The 19,498-nt window shown below is 41.0% G+C and overlaps 1 protein-coding gene across 4 annotated transcripts in view; it reads left to right on the forward strand.

Annotated features, from left to right (window-relative positions):
- The window catches only part of aspscr1 (ASPSCR1 tether for SLC2A4, UBX domain containing), a 90,485-nt gene that overhangs the window by 61,961 nt on the left and 9,026 nt on the right, over positions 1-19,498 (forward strand). For all 4 annotated transcript variants that reach the window (XM_076277760.1, XM_076277761.1, XM_076277762.1 and 1 more), the window contains one exon: positions 18,640-18,815. In XM_076277760.1, the coding sequence (XP_076133875.1) occupies positions 18,640-18,815 (176 nt within the window). The remainder of the gene's footprint in view (positions 1-18,639; positions 18,816-19,498) is intronic.

Consider the following 19,498-nt stretch of genomic DNA (forward strand, 5'->3'; position numbering starts at 1 on the left):
GCTACATAAAAAAAAAACGTGTGTTCATAATACGTGCGTGTTTGAGATGAAACCAGCAGTTTTCAGCAGGATTATGCCAGGAGGACCTCTTAATTTAAAACAAGTCAATGGTTTTACAATGTTTCAGTCAAGCTTTGATTGGTTTAGATACAACTGGTATGCAAAATGTAAAGTAGTGGATTAACTTTAATTTGCTGTGCTGCATATGGGACAATAGATGCACATAGTAAATGATATAAAGTAGGCCTATTAAAATATTTAAATAGCTTAGTCTAACTTTGAAAAAAATATTGAAGGGAATCCAGTCCAGTGCACATGTCTTTGGCAAGTAGCCTAGGCTACTACAGACACAGGTGAAGAACAGTCAGTTTCAGCCAGTAAGCACAATCAGATATGTACAGCCAGCTTCAAAAGCAAGCAGTCAGACCCTAAAATTAGGCATTTATAGCTGTGAAGGTAATTCACACAATTATTTTTCTTTCGCCAAAATATATTTGGTAACTTCTGTAGACATCCAAAATGGGGTGGGGGTTAAAATTAGTAGAAAAAAAAACTATTGCATAAAACAGTTTTAAGTTGTCATATGTTTCTTTTTGCCGTGGTATAGTCTTCATTTTTTCATTTAGATGTCTTGAAAAGGTCTTAAAAGTCTTTAAATTTGCACTTGGAAAATGTGCAGATACCCTGGGTAGGGGGCGGAGAAAGGCAGAGAAAGGTGCAGATTACCCGATAAACTGAAGGTTTGATAAATACCACGTACACTTGGGTATCACAGCGTTCGCTATCTGCGGTTTGTCCATGCTGCTGATAACACTACGTTCGCAAATGTCTTTTTGTCCCTTTCAGCCTTCTAAACGAAAACTCAGATCGATGACTCAGCATATTTTGTGCATATGTGAACACGCCAACCAAACTCAGACCCCTCTAACGCAAACCAAACTGAGACCACCTAGGGAGGTAGTGTCAGCACGGTTCGCTTTGAAGTCCGGGGCACAGTTTGCATTATCTGTGCATTGTGTATACAAATCGCCCTGGGTTCTCTTTCACATTTACATTGTAGGCTACCCTATTTTGCCATTACCAAAAGAGAAAGCATGTTGTTTGTTATAAAAAAAAAAACCTTATCATTAGGCTCATGATAGGCCTACAGCCAAACAAGTGTGTTCTAACATTAGGCAGAATATCTGTTCATTTAGACTATTGGTAACTAACAATGTAGAAATCAGTGAATTTTGGATTACACTGCTCACCATTTTTTATGATCTGCTAGGCTATCTCTCTGTTGAACTCTTCTTGCAAGTAGCAAACATATTCAAGAGGCTGCTTAGCGCAGTTAACGGCCTGCTGTTCACTTGTCATTTTGACGTGAGCTAAAGTTGGACATAGCAAGAGTAACCAGGTGGGACGAGCAACTTTCATGGCAGTTGGATAAAGAATGGCTTTGAATGAGCTATGAGCTCATTTAATTTATTACAGCGCCCCTAGAGGCCAAATTATGCCAATTTCCTTGTGCATCCTCACAATCCGGTACCAAGTCCCTGTACCAAGTTTGGCTTTAGTAAATCAAAGCGTTGCTGAAAAATGAGCTTTCTTTCTTTATTACAGCACCACTTTAGGCCAAATAACACCAATTTTATTGCACGTCCTCACAATCAGGTACCAAGTCCCTGTACCAAGTTTGGACTTAGTACTTCAAAGCGTTGCTGAGATATGAGCTCACTTCCTGTTTTGATGTAGCGATGTAAATTTCCTAGTGTGTCCTAATCAGGTAACATGGGTCTATATCTGTAGGGTTCTTGTCTGTGTTGGCCAACACTTGTAGTGACATATTTAGCCTAGACAGTGGTTTACTTTGACATTTTGTTCTTGCCCTTTACTCTGCCATGGTATATATAGCCTCTTTGGATGGGTTTAGTGTTGTAACTCAATGGTTCCCAAAGACTGGATTGCGCGACCCACAGGTAGGTCGCAGGATATTTAATTTTGGTCGTGATTTACATCTGCAGTATACTTTTCAGCCAGGAAAGCTAGGGGCTTTCTATTAGGTTAACTACCTTTTGTTAAAGGAATTATCCGGAGTAAAATGCACTTTAGATCGATTTACGGATGATTGGGGGTACATACGTTGAGTTGACATCAAAATCATGTCATTCGGATGTGTTTTTGAGAAAGTTCGATTGTACCGTTTTCAGTCAAAACTCGTAGCCTGGAAGTGAGCAGAGCATATCAATTTCGCCGCTACAAAACGCTATTTTTATACCTCTTCTACAGTTCCAAACAACATAACACTTACGTTGTAGTGAGTAGAGGGTCCCTAAAGCCAAACCGAAGTATCCCGAGGTCTTTATGTGGTCGGATAGAGAGTCCAGAATGAATTTCATCAAGCCAGTACCTTTCCGGAAATGTTGCCATCTTTGCTGCCATCTTTGCTGCCATCTTCAGGGGAAAGTCCGTAGGAGTCGATTGCTGAGTGTGTTGTAACACGCTCTGGAAATTCACAATTTCGTCGCCGTTTAAAAAAAAAAAAAAAAAAACATAGTCCAGTCCATACAACTTCATTTCAATTTCGAAAGAAATACTGGACTATATATTTGTTTTTTTAAAAACGGCGACGAAATTGTGAATTTACAGAGCGTGTTACAACACACTCAGCAATCGATTTCTACGGACTTTCCCCCTGAAGATGGCAGCAAAGATGGCAACATTTCCGGAAAGGTACTGGCCTACCACATAAAGACCTCGGGATACTTCGGTTTGGCTTTAGGGACCCTCTACTCACTACCACGTAAGTGTTATGTTGTTTGGAACTGTAGAAGAGGTATAAAAATAGCGTTTTGTAGCGGCGAAATTGATATGCCCTGCTCACTTCCAGGCAGGGGCGGAGCTACGTGGTGGCCAGGGGGGCCCCCCCAGCTCCGTTCTGTGAAAAGTAAAAAAAAAAAAAAAAAGAATTGCTGCCGTTTTCGACGGCACTTTGACAACACTTGGTTGACTGAACCAATTACTGCACTTTATCTACGACCATTGGCCCAGTCAGGAAGTGTAGCCTACGGTTCTAATCACATTGTGAGTAGGCAGTGCAGCAGCAGCGGGACAATTCAAGTCATCTGTAAAAAACACTTGACAGTAGACTAATTAACCTCAGTAACAACAGGTGAGTTGATGATGAGTTGTAACATTAATGCTAATAAGATGTTAGAATGTGTCACGAATCATACCCTAGTGAGCTGCGTTGGGCTGTCCTTGTTAGGTAGCCTAGGCTCTGACATTGACGTGGGGCTGATCAAAAATAATCGGATGCCCGCGGTAACGCTGTTACAAAAATATTTCGATAAAATTCGCGTGAAATGCAAGCATATTAGGCACATATCTCCGGATGGCTCCAATAAAAGTAGGCTAATAGGGCCTAGCCTATGCTACTTTATAAAAACATAATTTGCTGACTAGTCCACTAGTGTGGTTCTTCCCATAGCTGGTCAGGCAGAGGCAGGCTGCTTTGCCTGAGTTCTTTGTTACATTGCTCCGGAACTGTTCATCGCAGCGAGATGAAACCTTAATTGCGTGACAGAGCAGAAGTGGGGCTTTCCAACGAGACTAAACACTTGTCTGTGCGATCAAGTATGACAAAAAAAATCATGAAATTAAATCAAATTGATTCATATTTACAGTTCACCTGCGCACACATTACTCTCGTTTGAATTACTTGCGAACCCGTGATCGCATAGATATGGCAAGCATATCAGAAGAAAGAGGAGACACAGGGCTATCTATTGGTCCTTCTGGGCTATAAAAACAGACAACGTGACTGCAAAATAACATAATGTACAAAAACCAACGCTGCACACCCATTACCCACGTTTGAATTAGGCCCTACTAACGAACCTGTGATCGGATAGATATGTCACGCATGTCAGATGAAAGAGGAGACACAGAGCTATCATTTGATGCCAAGTACATCCTTCTGGGTAAACAGACGAAATTACATCAAAATAATAACTTCATGTGACTTACCCCACGTTTTTGTGTGTTGTGGTGGCAAAGCATGTTCATAATCCAACGCTATCATGTGTTTCTCTATGGCAAAGCATGCTTGTAATCCGGTTTTGAGATCCTAGCAAATTCCTGCATGGCATCCAATTCGAGACTCACATTGCATCCCAATTTATTCGACAAAGAAACACCTTTTTGCCTTCACTTTGTTCATGACATTGCAGTAAAAAGTTGTTTTAGAATGAGTGTAGCCTACACACAGAACATGCAAACTCTGGTTCAGGTCAGATCAGTTCGTGTCACAGATATGGAGTGCAGAAAGGTCATTTTTCATTACTAAATAAAAAAAGGCATTTATTTCTGTAAGGCACACACCACATGTCTGTAAATTGCTCAGCCCCAAAGCCCCCCTCCACCATGGTTCTTATATTGCCAGATTCTGCCCTACACGTACATGAAAATGTCCAGCTGACAGAGATACATTTCAAAATAAGAATGGTATAATATGCTTTTTGTCTTTGTATTATTTAAAAATCAAAATCAAATCAATGCAAGTATTAATATGAATTGGTGGCAGATCTGGGTAGCCTAGACTGTTCTGAAAAAATATAGCATGTGTAAATGGCACTTACAATGACCAGGATAAATGCTTATAACTAAAGGTAGTGAGAATGGATAAAAATAGAGTAGCCATAGGGCTAAATAAAAAAATGGCATTTATTTCCGTAAGGCACACACCACATATTTTTTGCTCAGCCCCAGATAATCCCTCCACCATGGCAATGATATTGCCAGATTCAGAACAGTCTGCCCTCACACATGTGCCAGCTGACAGCTTGCAGTGGTGAGATACATATAAAGAAGAATAAAATATAAGAATTTTTATAATACACTTTTAAAAAAAAATTAAATCAATGCAAGTATTAATACATGAAAATGTGGCAGATCTTTGTAGACTCTGAACTCCCTAGACTCCCTAGACTCTGAAAAAAACTATGTATAGCATGTGTGTATGGCACTTACATTGACCGGATAAATGCTTCTAACTAGTGAAAAAGCCCTTAAAACAGTCTAGGGTTCTAAGGGTTAATTTCTTAATTCAGAGCCATGTTACTTACAGCCAAGTACTTGGAGTGGATATCAGAAAGAAACATAGTTTGGCCATCAGTATAAGATTAAATATCTGCATACAATATTTGTAGTATTTATCATTGTTCTTTGAGTTAACATCAATTGAATAAGACTGATTAAGTAAGGTGCATTATCATAATGTACTTTTTTATTGGCATTGACCTATTTATGGAAAATGTGTGGCCAACAAACTGACCTGTGTATCAGTGTTGGCTTTACACAATGTATTGTCATTATTAAAATAGGCTATCCTAATCTTCAAAACTTTTTGAGTAGTTTTCAAATAGTAGTTTTGATTCCCAAGTGCCACCCCAATAAAAAGTCTGGACCCAGCTGGCCTCCCCTATAAAATAATCCTAGCTACGCCCCTGCTTCCAGGCTACGAGTTTTGACTGAAAACGGTACAATCGAACTTTCTCAAAACACATCCGAATGACATGATTTTGATGTCAACTCAACGTATGTACCCCAGGGTTTCCGTTGTCCGGTAATTACCGGACATTGGCCGGAAAAAAAATGAAATGTCCGACAAAATTAAATCTTTCCGGTCAAATTGTCCGATTGAAATTGGCTAATAATCCCGTCCCCTAATGCAATCTGAATTTGAGAATAGGCTAAGCCTTAATATGTAAGCCTATATTATACGTCCTCTGGCTATGTTTTTAAATGAACAGGCTCTACTGTTTGAAAAGTAAGCTATTAAACAACACGCTATGCTGCATCAGGAAGCGCACGCTTAAAACGTCCATGTTAAACAACGAATGAGTGAGGCGGTTCAAACATGGCCAGGCCCAGGCAGACTAGCCTTAAAAGTTTTTTCAGAGGCCAGACTTGATGGATGACGATAAATTGGTAACGTCTGAAGCCTCAGATGTCCGGTCAACTCCGCCACCACCAGATAAAAAGCAGAAGTGTCGGGCGTATCTGTCGGAATCAGTGACATTGGGAGTGGAGTTGCGGGGGGTGCGGCCGCTCCAAGACACTGTCATTCTCCGTGTACACTGTACATGCAAAGTGTTCTTTACCCAAAGCATACAGTAGGCCTATGCGTTCTCTGTCTATGATCTGCAGGGTTAGGGCCTCCTCGACGAGGCGATTACTGGTCCGCGGATAATTTCTGGCACAATTAAACGGTAGGCTATCATTGAACTGCGGCCGAAAGAAAAAGAAACTAAACATTTCCCAGAATAGGAAACATTTCTTAATTTATTGTTGTCAAATAAAGAGGCATAGCATTTGGAGGAAGTGGTGTGAGCGCTCATTCTTGTGTGTGCGCATCTGTGTAAGTTAAACAGTCACCACTGGAGATAACGTGGGTAGCAGCAACAATCAACGTAGCCTTTTTAAAACAACGAACGAAGCGGACTCTTGCTGTCCATGAAAAGATAGGCCTACTGGCTAGATCTTGTTAGGCATGTTTAAGTTAGGCTATGAACATGTTGCATTCTATACAGCCTGATTATGTCATTCTTTAAGCTACATAACCTGTCTCCAGAAGTGATAATAGGATATTTGACCGGCATATCATCAAAATGTCCGGAAAACGAAACCTCTGCCGGTCACTTTGACCGGCACCATTTTTTTCTAGCGGAAACTCTGATGTACCCCCAATCATCCGTAAATCGATCTAAAGTGCATTTTACTCCGGATAATTCCTTTAACTATCACAGTCATGTTTTCTGTCATAATTCCACTTGCAGCTGGAGTAGTTGGCCACAAGAAATACATGCTTGGCCAAATAGTCCTTGAGCCAGACCCTCTAATTTTGGTCAGTTGGTACCATTTGAGGGGAATAAATCTCATTGTGATTTTTGATGAGGTATGCCACCCTAGAATTAAAAAATATGTGATAGTGTTGCATTTGGGGTAGCTTTTTGGGTTTTCTCACCCTGTTTATGTCTATTATAAGTCTAAGTCTAGGGATATTACAGGTGAAGAGATATCCCTGTATAATCAGAGGTGCAAGCTGGAAGCCTCCACCGAAGGTGCAAAGCCCTATTGATTTTAAAAGAGTTGTTGTAGTAGTGTGTCTCTTTCTGCTGTACTTTACCATTCCCATGGGCAAAAACTCACAAAGCATTCACGGACAAACGCTTGGCCCCAGAAATGGCACAGGGACTCCCTAGCGCCCCCTTATGTCATTGAGTCCTGTGGTTGGCATATAGTTTCACCTACATGGACAAAATTTGGTAGGTGTGTGTAACTCTCCAAGACGAACAACTTTTAAATTACATTGCATTAGCCACACCCAACCGGAAGTGATATATTTGGGATTTTGTGCGTTGTGACTAGGGCTGTCAATCAATTAAAACATTTAATCTAATTACAGTGCATGAAAATGCACTGTTCTGTTATCCAAAGTCTTCTTCTTATTATTATTATTATTACAGTGCATGAAAATTATTTATTTAATATTAATTATTAACTTTAATAGATTAGATATAGATTTAATAGAATAGAAAATCCCCATAGACTTAAAGGGGTGGTTCAGGATTTTGGACATAGGACCTCATTTCCAAGTAAGCAAGTGTGATATTTATCAGTGGAGACCGTTTTCAACACGTTTCATCCAGTCCTAATTGCAGAGTTCGCAGGTGCTAGGCTAGCGCAAGTCAACGGTATGTGCTAGCCTGCCACTAAAAACAGTCTTACCCACTCCAAAGTACACCCGAGGCAAATAAATTATAACGCCAGACTATCGATGTAAATGTCGGTTTTGATGGTGTTATTTCTAACGTTATTCTATCCTTAAATTTCAACGATTGCATTACATTTTGAGGGACTAGTTTCTTAGCAGCGGCGGAATTATACTTGCTCCGGTTAGTAGTACTGCGCCGAAAAGTAAACAGTAAAGCTCCAATGGGGATACCTAGTAGTAGCCTTGGTAATATCAGTCCGCCGCTGAGATGCAAAATGACTACTACCAACTTCAGGGACCAAAGTATAACTATTGCAACGCGATGCGAGGGTAGTTGTATTTCTCACACTATTCTATCAACACAGACATTTACATTGATTGTCTGGAATTTGCCTCGGGTGTACTTTGGAGTGGGTAAGACTGTCTTTAGTGGCAGGCTAGCACATACCGTTGACTTGCGCTAGCCTAGCACCTGCGAAATCTGCAATTAGAAGGACTGGATGAAACGTGTTGAAAACGGTCTCCACTGATAAATATCACACTTGCTTACTTGGAAATGAGGTCTTATGTCCAAAATCCTTAACCACCCCTTTAACATTGGCCTTTATGACATCACAGCAATTAGAATCTTCTGCCAGGTGGCCAGGCCACCTGCACCAACTGTTAGTTTCTCAGGCTTTAAGCATACAGTCTCATTCTCTTAAGACTGCACATCATGTTCAACTGTTTCCTCTGTCCACAACTGTTTCAAAATAAAAGTCCTCACTACAATAATTCCCTATTAAATAATTTAACCATTTAAACTATCCACCTATTTAACTGTTCAGTCAATCCAACTATATTTAACCTCATCTACCTAGCAAATAATTTCAAGGATACAAGCAAGTTTATTGTCACATACATATAGTTACTGGAAGTAAGAAATGCAGTGAAATTATGTCTGGTGTCAGCCTATTTGTGCATTTATGGGGGGGGTAAAAAGTGCAGTAGAAGAGGGGTTTAGTAGATTAAGTGGCAAGGGCTGCATAAGAAAGGTGGGGGAGGATTGGGATTGGGGGGGGGGGGGGGTGGGCACCAACAAGGAGCACCCAAGAGCAACAGGGGCAAGGAAAAACTCCCTTACCAAGGAAGAAACCTTGGGCAGATCCACGGCTCAAGGGGCTAACCCAACTGCCAGGGGTCTTGGTGTGTGTGTTGGGGGGATGACAGGGGAGATGGGATAGTGTGCTGTGTATGTGGGGAGAGGGCAGTGTGCAATATGTGAGTTGGAGAAGCTTCCTCATGAGACAATGTGCTGTGTATTGGTGTGTGTGTGTGGGGGGGGGGGGGGTGCAGTGTGCTGTAAGTATGTTGGGGATGTGTGTTGGAGAAGCTTCCTGATAAAATAATGTGCTTTGTATGTAGGGGAGGGGGGGGGGGGGGCGCAGTGTACTGCAAGTATGGTGAAGGGACTTAATATTGCAAGCAGAGTACTCTATGTATGATGTATGTGAGTGATGACAGTGAAGATGTGTGTGTGGGCGGGAGGGGAGTGGAGCAGTGTGTGTGTGTGCAGTGTGTGTGTGGGTAGGTGGGGGCAGTGTGCTGTAAGTATGTAGAGGATGTGTGTTGGAGAAGATCCTGAAGACAATGTGCTGTGTATGTAGGGAGGGGGGGGGGGCAGTGTGCAGCAAGTATGTAGAGGAGGCTTACTGTAGCAAGCAGTGTGCTGTATGTATGTGTGGTGATGACAGTGATGATATAAGTGTGTGTGTTTTTGTGTGTGTGTGTGTGTTGGGGATGGGGGTGGGGGGGCAGAAAGGCTAGGCAATCAAGGACATGGGTAAATAGATGGAGGAGAAATAAAAAATAATAAATAAAAAGTTCTATGGAGATGTGCAAAAGTTGGAGAAAGTCAGATGTGTGTGTGTCTGCTTTGACGTGTGATGAAATAAGAAAATAAATAAAAGGTCTGTAGCATAGGGAGAGGGATGAAAAAGTGGTAAAAGTCATGTAGGTGTGTGTGTGTGGGGAGGGGAGGGGTCATGAGTGCTGAGGAGTGAATGAGTGCAAAGTCAGTATAGTGTGAGTTCAGAGTTGGGGAATGTTTGAGAGTGCTGAGGAGTGAATGTGTGCAAAGTCAGTATAGTGTGAGTTCAGAGTTCGGATGGCCTGGGGATAAAAACTTCTCCTGAGTCTCTCAGTTCTGGCTTTGTGACTACATAGGCGTCTTCTTGATTTCAGCGGTTGGAATAATCCATTGTTAGGATGAGAAGAGTCCTTCAGGATCTTTTGGGCTCTTAGGAGTACTCTTCTGGAATAGATATCTTGTAGAGCAGGGAGTTGAGTTCTTATAGTACGTTCAGCTGAGCGCACTACTCTCTGCAGAGTACTACAATCTCTAACTGTGGAGTTCCTATACCAGGTGATGATGCTACCAGTTAGAACACTCTCAACCGCTGAAGTGTAGAAGGGCTTCATGAGCATTAAGTTCATCAGGGAGGGCTTTACTCACATTCTTCATAGGAGGGGACTTTCTTTCAAAGCCAGTGATGGTTCGGAGTCCTTTCCACACTCGTGCTGAATCACCCTCCAAGAAATCAGCTTCAACTTTGTCTCTATAGCGCCGCTTAGCATCTTTAATAGCTTTACGTAAACTATAAGATGCTGCTTTGTAATCCGTCATATCCCCTGAAATAAGCCCAGCATTATAAGTGATGGTGCGTGTCTTTAATGCCGTTCTCACTTCTCTATCCACCCATGGCTTCTGGTTAGGGAAGCTTCGGATCTTTACAGTTGGGATGATGGAATCAGTTAGCATATTGATGTAACTCAATGATACTTCCGTTAACTCATTGATGTCAGCAGAGTTCGTCTTGAACATCTCCCAGTCAACGTTGCTAAGGGCGTCCTGTAGCCTGGCTTCAGATTGGTCAGTCCAGCGCTTGACCTCCTTCGTCACTGGGGGGGTCCCTCTGACTTCTCTGTTTGTACATAGGCAGTAGGAAAACAGCGGCATGATCTGATTTAGAGAGACTTAGCTTTGTAACTGTTCTTGAACTGTGTGTAGCAGTGATCCAGTGTGTTGTCACCACGTGTAGGGAAGTGAATGTGTTGAATAAACCATTAGACCATTTAAACTATCCACCTATTTAACTGTTCAGTCATTCCAGCTATTAAACCTCATCTATCTAGCAAGTTCCAATATAGCAACCACCTCAAGTACCCTAGCAACAGGCTAGCAACCACTTCCACAGTTACAACCTAGCAACCAATATAGCAACCAATGAGTTTAACCTAGCAACCAGCATAGCAACCACCACAACTAACCTAGCAAAGGCCTAGCAACCACCTCATGTACCCTAGCAACAGCCTAGCAACCATGTCAAATACCCTAGCAACAGCCTAGCAACCACTTCCACAGTTACAACCTAGCAACCCATATAGCAACCAATGAGTTTAACCTAGCAACCAGCATAGCAACCACCACAACTAACCTAGCAACAGCCTAGCAACCACCTCAAGTACCCTAGCAACAGCATAGCAACCACCATAACTACCCAAGCAACAGCCTAGCAACCATGTCAGATACCCTAGCAACAGCCTAATAACCACCACAATGTCAACCTAGCAACCACCACAGCAACCAACAGGATTACCCAAGCAACCAGCATAGCAACCACTTAATTTGGCATAACAACCAACATGTGTACCCTAGCAACACTATTGCAACTATATCTGTATTATTTGTTTTCACTCTGTATGATATTTTACATCATATTTTCTGCATTTTCATGCACTGTATTTCCTTCAGGAAATCCTTTTCTAGTTATTCTTCCCACCAAATTTCTGCGTCTAATTCAGCTTTAACCGTTTAACGTAGAAACTCCGTTCAAACTTTGTAACGTAGGTCTTGAAAAGGACACCTGGAGAATGTATTTTTTTCACTTTTGTAAACTTTATACTTTTTGAGATATTAATAAAAAAACAAGCTTATTTTTCCCTATAGACTTAACATTGGGCTGATGACATCACAATGGGCTAATTAACTTCATTTGCACCTGTATCAACTTCCAGCTGCTCAACTAGGACACATCAAAGGGCCAGTTAAACTGATTGCACCTGTATCAACTGCTTTTTGCTCAACTAGGCCAACTCTCTCTGTGTCTCTCCATTCTACAAGGATATAAGGCACATTCCATCCAACTTTCTATCCATTCATCCTCTTCAAACCATTCACTCATCCACCCATTAAACTATCCACCAACATCCATAAAACAATCTGCCTATCAACATCCATTCAACTTTCTGTCTATCAACATCCATTACACTATCTACATTCAACTTTTAAACTATATTCTCTGTCTCAGGCTTTAAGCATACAATCTGTCTCTCTTAAGACTACAGATTCTGTTCAACTATTTCCTCTGCCCACAACTGTTTCAAAATAAATGTTCTCACTACAATAATTCACTATTAAATAATTTAACTATTTAAACTACTCAACTATTTAACTGTTCAGATATTTCAACTGTCAGTTGTTATCAACTATGACTCCTGCCAACTCTTTCCAAATAAAAGTTTGTTTTTGCATTTTATGTTAATATACAGTATGTTTATATTTTCATGCAATGGTAATTTCGATTTTCTAGTTAATTACATACTCTGTAATTAATTAATGTAAATAAACCGCATGCATCCATTTTTGCTATGAACATATCTTAACAAGTTTGGCAGATGAGTGAATCAATGAACAGCCAACCAATATTATAAACTTAAAAGTTCTAAGTGTCTTTCTTTTACTATAATTTCCCCTTTGGGTCAGGCATCAGCATAGTGCCTGGTGTCAGATTTTTAGCATGATAAATGCAAATGACTGAAGTTACCACTCACTGTCAATGACGTGCAGAATAGGCTACCCTAACACCAAGGTAATGTGTGGAATACCACCTATGATTTATCCTTTTTTTGGCCATTCAAACATGTAGATTTGTATTCAATAAAAACTAGGTTGTTGCCTTTTCTATCCAGTAGGTGGCAGTCGCAATAGCAGTTCAAGAAAATAAACTAAATAGTAGGAACAAAGAAATGAAAGCAGCATAGCCTACAAGTGCAAACGGAAATCGACTGTGTGAAGTTATTGGAATGGAAATAAATGTAACCACCTTCTACAATTTTGAAGACATTTTGTTTCAAGTGTGCAACAAATGTAGTCAATTTATTAAGGGAGTTTGTCGGTTAGTTAGGCGGTCATAGGGTAGGCTCAGCAAAACATTAGCAAAGTTAACTTTGACAAGGCTGCTGGCTAGCATTATTATCCTCAAGAGGTGTGCTAACTCGTAGGCCTAACTCTGGATTGTTGTGCATTGAGGTGCTACTTCAGACTTGACGAACTCCTATGGTAGGCAACAGAAATGCCTTACTGCAGAAATAGTAGATTGATGCTCCTGTCAACAGTATTGGTCTGGGCATTCTTTTTAAAATGTAGGCCTAAGCTAAATGTTTCATTCAAAGCAGTGCTTTCTCGTCTGCCTCCTTCAGTCACGATAGCCAGACTGCACTGGGTCAAATGTCACTATGAAATGTGATTAATCATTTTTTTGCGTTATTATTTCTGTAATTAATAAATCGAAATTAACGCATTATTTTGAAAGCCCTAGTTGTGACACATAATCAATTTCAACGTACTTCTCCTAGATGATTCATTGTGAAGCTTTTTTTGATATGTTGTAATATGCTGAAGTGGCAATATGAATTGATCGACTCACCACATAAACAGGAAATGTCATAAATTGCATTGATTGATATGCTTCAAACTTCACAGATTATTTACAATTATGGTAAATGGCATTTATATAGCACTTTAATCGAGTCCTCCGAGCACCCCAAAGCGCTTTACAATGTCATGCCTCACATTCACCCATTCACACACACCTTGCCTTGCAAGGCGCCCACCTGCTCATCAGGAGCACTGGGGTTAAGTGTCTTGCTCAAGGACACTTGGACAAGGTCAGGAGGAGTTGGGCTTGAAACGGCACCTTCCAGTTGCTGGACGACTCCTCTACCTCCTGAGCCACTGCCACCCACATGGTAACAGGGCTCTCAAGTTTTGGCAAGAGTGACAAAACAGAGACTGAACTATTTGGCCACAATTCCCAATGGAAGGAACCAGGCACTGAGCTGCACTGATGTTTGTCCTTCTTTACGCTTCTCTCATCTTCTCAAAGGAACTCTAGATCTCATTCATAGTGACCATTGGGCCCTTGGTTACCTGTCTGAGCAAGGCCCTTCGTCTCGGATTACTCAGTTAGGCAGGCCCATTGGGTGTCATCATAATCATAATATTAACCTGAGAAATTTCAGACCATTAATTTTAAGCAAAGAACATTTCTGATACACGTTTTGGTTGGCCAGATGGTGGCACTATGTTAGGCATGGAAATTACACATGTCATCACAATAATGATATTTAATATTTTGTAAAGTTTCAGATCAATCAGTTAAAGGAACACGCCACCCAAAATCAGTAGTAATATATGTTCTTACCTTAACTTTCACGAGTTGAGTCATACCTCTCCCGCGCCGGTAGGTGCACTCAAACGCTCTGTCGCGCGGCGCGAATGTGTTAGCATGTTGCTATGCTAGCGGGCTCTGCCGTGGCCATAGAGAGAGGAACATGGCAGTAATCAAACACCTCCATTTTTTCCCTACTTAAATACAGTTGCACGAGTAGTTGATAAAAATGTGTACGTCACACAACATGAAACGTGGCGATTTTCCAAGCGAATAAACAGGAGAACTACAATGTGTGGCGCAATAGCACTTGGGAGTACTTCGACCTAGCGTGGTAATATTATTAACACATAATTGTAGATCCTATCCACCACAGAGTTTAGAATCCATGCTGGATCGACCCTCAGCCTCTCCCTCCCTCTGAGCAAGAGAGAGGCACACACACTAGAGATGCGCTGATGGGCTATTATTTCAACCATAACTGCATAGCAAAACTTATCATCCATCAGCCATCCATCAGCACCAAAGTTTGTTGACCAATTTTCAAAACTGCACCCGCCCACCATCCGTTGGTTGTTTTAATGTGTAGGCTATATGGGTGATGCAGCGCTGCTGACGTGAGGCTAGAAAGCCCTTGCCTGTTCTAGAAAGACTGATCTAATGCAGCAAATATATTAAAAGGCTGAAGTCGTACATTGGCTAGGCCTATCCCCAGAATATCAGCAGCAAACTCAGTCTCTGTCGCGCAAAAAAGTCTCCAAATAAAACGCACATCGGCCTGTTGCCTATTCTGCCATGCAGCTTGTGACAATATATCGTCCAAAATGCTTGATTGCATTGCATTCTCCACATTTTTAGCTAAATTTTCATGTACCACATCAGCATTTTTTTTCAGTGAATCTTTTGTAAATTGCTTTACAATTACCGTCGGGCCTATAGGCCTATTGCCTGGCTTGCCTCAGCTTCGGTCACGTCCTTTTACAATTTTATCATTGTAATAAAAAACGCAATTTGCCACATAATTTCAGCATGCTCCTGGCCTACTAATTAATGCATATTGTACTTTATTTTTTGCAAAAAGAAAGAAATCCTTGATAAAATAACAAGTCATTCGCATTGTAGGCTACTTTACACATATGTCAGGTTGACTGACAAGCCTGTTCTGAAGAATCCCATTCATTTTGACTGCACAAGCGCGTCTTTTTCAGACAGACATCGCAATTCATTTTATAGCAGGCCATCGGACAAATATGACGCCTCGATATTAAAGAAATTCCGACTCCATTCATTCTGAAAGTCCACCGCACAACAGTGCAACGTGCATGTTCACATTTTTAGTAACAACCGCCAAACTTGCTTGCTTGCCTTACACATCTTTTTCCGACTATTTTACTTGCCTTCTTTTTCCGCTGTGGATGTTATGGAGTTTGTAGAAGTTTTAGCTCTTATGTTCTGAACATCTCGCACTGCCATCGCCCGATGTCATTTCTGAGTCATATCACTCTCTGTCTCTCTTTTAAATGCCCTGAATGGTAGGCTACAATTATGTGTTTTATATATAGGCTAATATCTAAACAAAATAACCCAGGCAGTCTCATCTAGGATATAACACAGGTTGAAGTCAACGTCAAGTTGGTTCTATTTAGGGAGGTGAATGTGTGTAAACATCTGTAGATGACTCAGAAATGACATCGGAAGACAAGGACTGAATGGCAAGAGGCAAGCCGAAGTCTGCTGACAAAGGCCCGACGGTAATTGTAAAGTAATTTACAAAAGATTCACTGAACAAAAATGCTGATGTGGTACATGAAAATTTAGCTAAAAATGTGGAGAATGCAATGCAATCAAGCATTTTGGACGATATATTGTCACAAGCTGGCAGAATAGGCAACAGGCCAATGTGCGTTTTATTTGGAGACTGACTGAGTGCGCGACAGAGACTGAGTTTGCTGCTGATATTCTGGGGATAGGCCTAGCCAATGTACGACTTCAGCCTTTTAATATATTTGCTGCATTAGATCAGTCTTTCTAGAACAGGCAAGGGCTTTCTAGCCTCACGTCAGCAGCGCTGCATCACCCATATAGCCTACATTAAAACAACAGCGGATGGTGGGCGGGTGCAGTTTTGAAAATTGGTCAACAAACTTTGGTGCTGATGGATGATAAGTTTTGCTATGCAGTTATGGTTGAAATAATAGCCCATCAGCGCATCTCTAGTGTGTGTGCCTCTCTCTCGCTCAGAGGGGAGGGAGAGGCTGAGGGTCGATCCAGCATGGATTCTAAACTCTGTGGTGGATAGGATCTACAATTAGGTGTTAATAATATTACCACGCTAGGTCGAAGTACTCACAAGTGCTATTGCGCCACACATTGTAGTTCTCCTGTTTATTCGCTTGGAAAATCGCCACGTTTCATGTTGTGTGACGTACACATTTTTATCAACTACTAGTGCAACTGTATTTAAGTAGGGAAAAAATGGAGGTGTTTGATTACTGCTATGTTCCTCTCTCTACGGCCACGGCAGAGCCCGCTAGCATAGCAACATTCTAACACATTCGCGCCGCGCGACAGAGCGTTTGAGTGCACCTACCGGCGCGGGAGAGGTATGACTCAACTCGTGAAAGTTAAGGTAAGAACATATATTACTACTGATTTTGGGTGGCGTGTTCCTTTAAGGTATTGCCCATTTCTGGCACATTTCCTGCTTGGCCAGGTGGTGGCCCCAGCAAAGCAGGTCGATTGTGTGTCTATACATTATCATAATCATAACATCTATTGACCTAAGAAGTTTCAGGGTGTTCATTCAGATTACTTTCTGCTATGTTCCATTTACTGTGATGGCATTCCGTAGGTGACGTTACACTGCAATTACATAGGCTACAAAGATGCATCTGAAAGTGACCAATTTACCACAAATATTTTGTGATCTATCGTGCAACAGTTGAGAAGTGATCCTAAAAAGTTGTTTTCATGTTACCGGATGTGTGGTGGTGGAGAAGGGGGGGCATTATCCCCCTTCACGTTTGCCTTAAGGCTGTTTCATGCTTCTGCGTTGACTCCACGCAATGACTACATTGTTGCCTTGACTGCTGTGCTGAAATATTAATGTTATTTGTTTGGCCTTTTCCTACTTAGATTTTTTAAAATATATAGCCAAATATATCAATATCATTGGTATTATTTTTGTACTATTGTGTGTATGTGTCTTTATGTGTGTGTGTGTGTGTGTGCCTATCTCTGTGTGTGTGTGTGTCTCTCTCTCTCTCTCTCTCTCTCTCTCTCTCTCTCTCTCTCTCTCTCTCTCTCTCTGTGTTGGTGTGTGTGTGTGTGTTTCTGTGTATGTATGTGTGTGTGTGTGTTTCTGTGTGTGTGTGTGTGTGTGTGTGCTATGGAGTTCCCAGTGCCAAGGCTTTTCCCCCGTGCCTAGGCCTATACAGAACATTCAGTTTGTAGCCTTAGAAAGTCACAAACGTTTAGCTGAAGTAAACCTATATGACTGTTTTCAATTAGGCCAGCTGAGTTTGCCAAATACTAGCTAGGCCAACAAAAATAGAATTGGCTTTGTTACACCAGAACTTAAAGAAGAATTTTATCTTAACGAAACACAAATGACTGAGTAGATCACATTACACTGAGGTAGTTTAAAGTAAGTTGCCATACGCCCTTTGGTGCGTAATAGGCTACTACAGGAAAATCCCAGATACTCGTGAAACGATGCAAAAACTTCTTAACAAACAAAACATTTTCCTCCAGGGCTCAATGTTCCATCAGTCAGCGTCCACAAAGTTAATCAAGCCGTTCAAACGTAACTTCAGTACCAAATTTAAACAAGATCTTCCTCAAAAACGTTTGGCTGTGTGAGTGAGAAACCAATGGTGCCGAGTGCGGGAAAAGTTGAGGACAGAAGACGTTCACTGTGCTTTCTGACAGCCAGTCAGCCTTTGCGAACACTTTCACAATTCTTGAATTATGAGTAGCCTAAAATACACATTGATATGCTGTTCTTATCAATGAAGATGTCATTTTTGGTTGGTTATTACATAATGCACCATATTATTACATATTCATCCATTTTTTTCACGACACCCGCATTTTGTAATAACAACCACAATATGTAATAACTTATTACATAATGCGGCAAAATTTATTACATATTGCGTTCAGGCAGTTTATGCGGCAAATTATTACAAAATGCGGCAGTTATTACATAATGATGTGAAAATGTATTACATTTTGTTGAGTTATTACATAATGCGGTGTTATTACATAATGCGTTGTTACAATGCTAGTCATGTTTTTTGGCAATTATGGCAGGCCAGGTTGTCTGTATTGTTACCTTGTCTTCGTCTTGATAGGATTTGCCTCATTCTATCTCCTTCCCCCTCTCAGCTGCATCTCCAAGTCTTCAGTGCCATCTTCAGGCTTGATAACCTCTCAGGACTCCTGTCCTCTGCCTGCAATGTCCAGAGCATCCACCAGTCATCAGGAAACTGAGCTCCTTCCTCAGGCACCAAGGCCAGTCGTGACTGATCCCACCAAAATACCAAAGTGGCTCAAGCTGCCAGGTACATAACACAATATGTACACATTTACAGCATAGCCAAATCAATGATACCAAATGGTATGGTCCACACTTCTGTATGAACTATGAACTACATTTTTTAGATAGAAGACTTGTTGCTTGGGCTTGAGTTGAGTCTCCTCTTGTAAGGAACATCATCAAGTGGCTTTACAAAATGTTACCTAGTTGGCTGGCTGTGTACAAACAGAAACGGACAGTATTGCTTGCTAGGGACTAAAAACAATGATTTTCATTTCTGTTTGTTCTGAGCAAAAATATTATTTTTATGTTCCCGTTCCAGTGTTCCAAGCATTATAGAACATAGTTAATAACGTTCATTTAAAAATTACATTGCAAATTGTTTTTTGTTAGGTGGCATGATAGCCTTAGCTTTTTCTTTTTACATACACGACAATCCAGACTATTTTCATTTGTAGTCTCCGTACCAAGTGCTACTGGAGCAGGGGCGTATCCCTCTATCTTTAAGAAACTCTTAAAGACCCAACTCTTCCGAGAGTAGCCTACCTAGCCCTTTCTTTCTACTGCAATATCCTTCGACCTCACTTTAATTAGAACTTCTAGTAAACTTCTGCACTTGAATTTCTTGAATTTCCCCTGGGGATCAATAAAGTATCTATCTATCTATCTATCTACTTTTATAGTAGTAGTATTTTTGTCACACAAGGT

The sequence above is a fragment of the Alosa pseudoharengus genome, unplaced genomic scaffold, assembly GCF_046254945.1.
Source record: "Alosa pseudoharengus isolate Yale_2024_CS ecotype anadromous, Long Island Sound unplaced genomic scaffold, YU_APseudo_1.1 YU_APseudo_1.1_scf_11, whole genome shotgun sequence".
NCBI lineage: Eukaryota > Metazoa > Chordata > Actinopteri > Clupeiformes > Clupeidae > Alosa > Alosa pseudoharengus.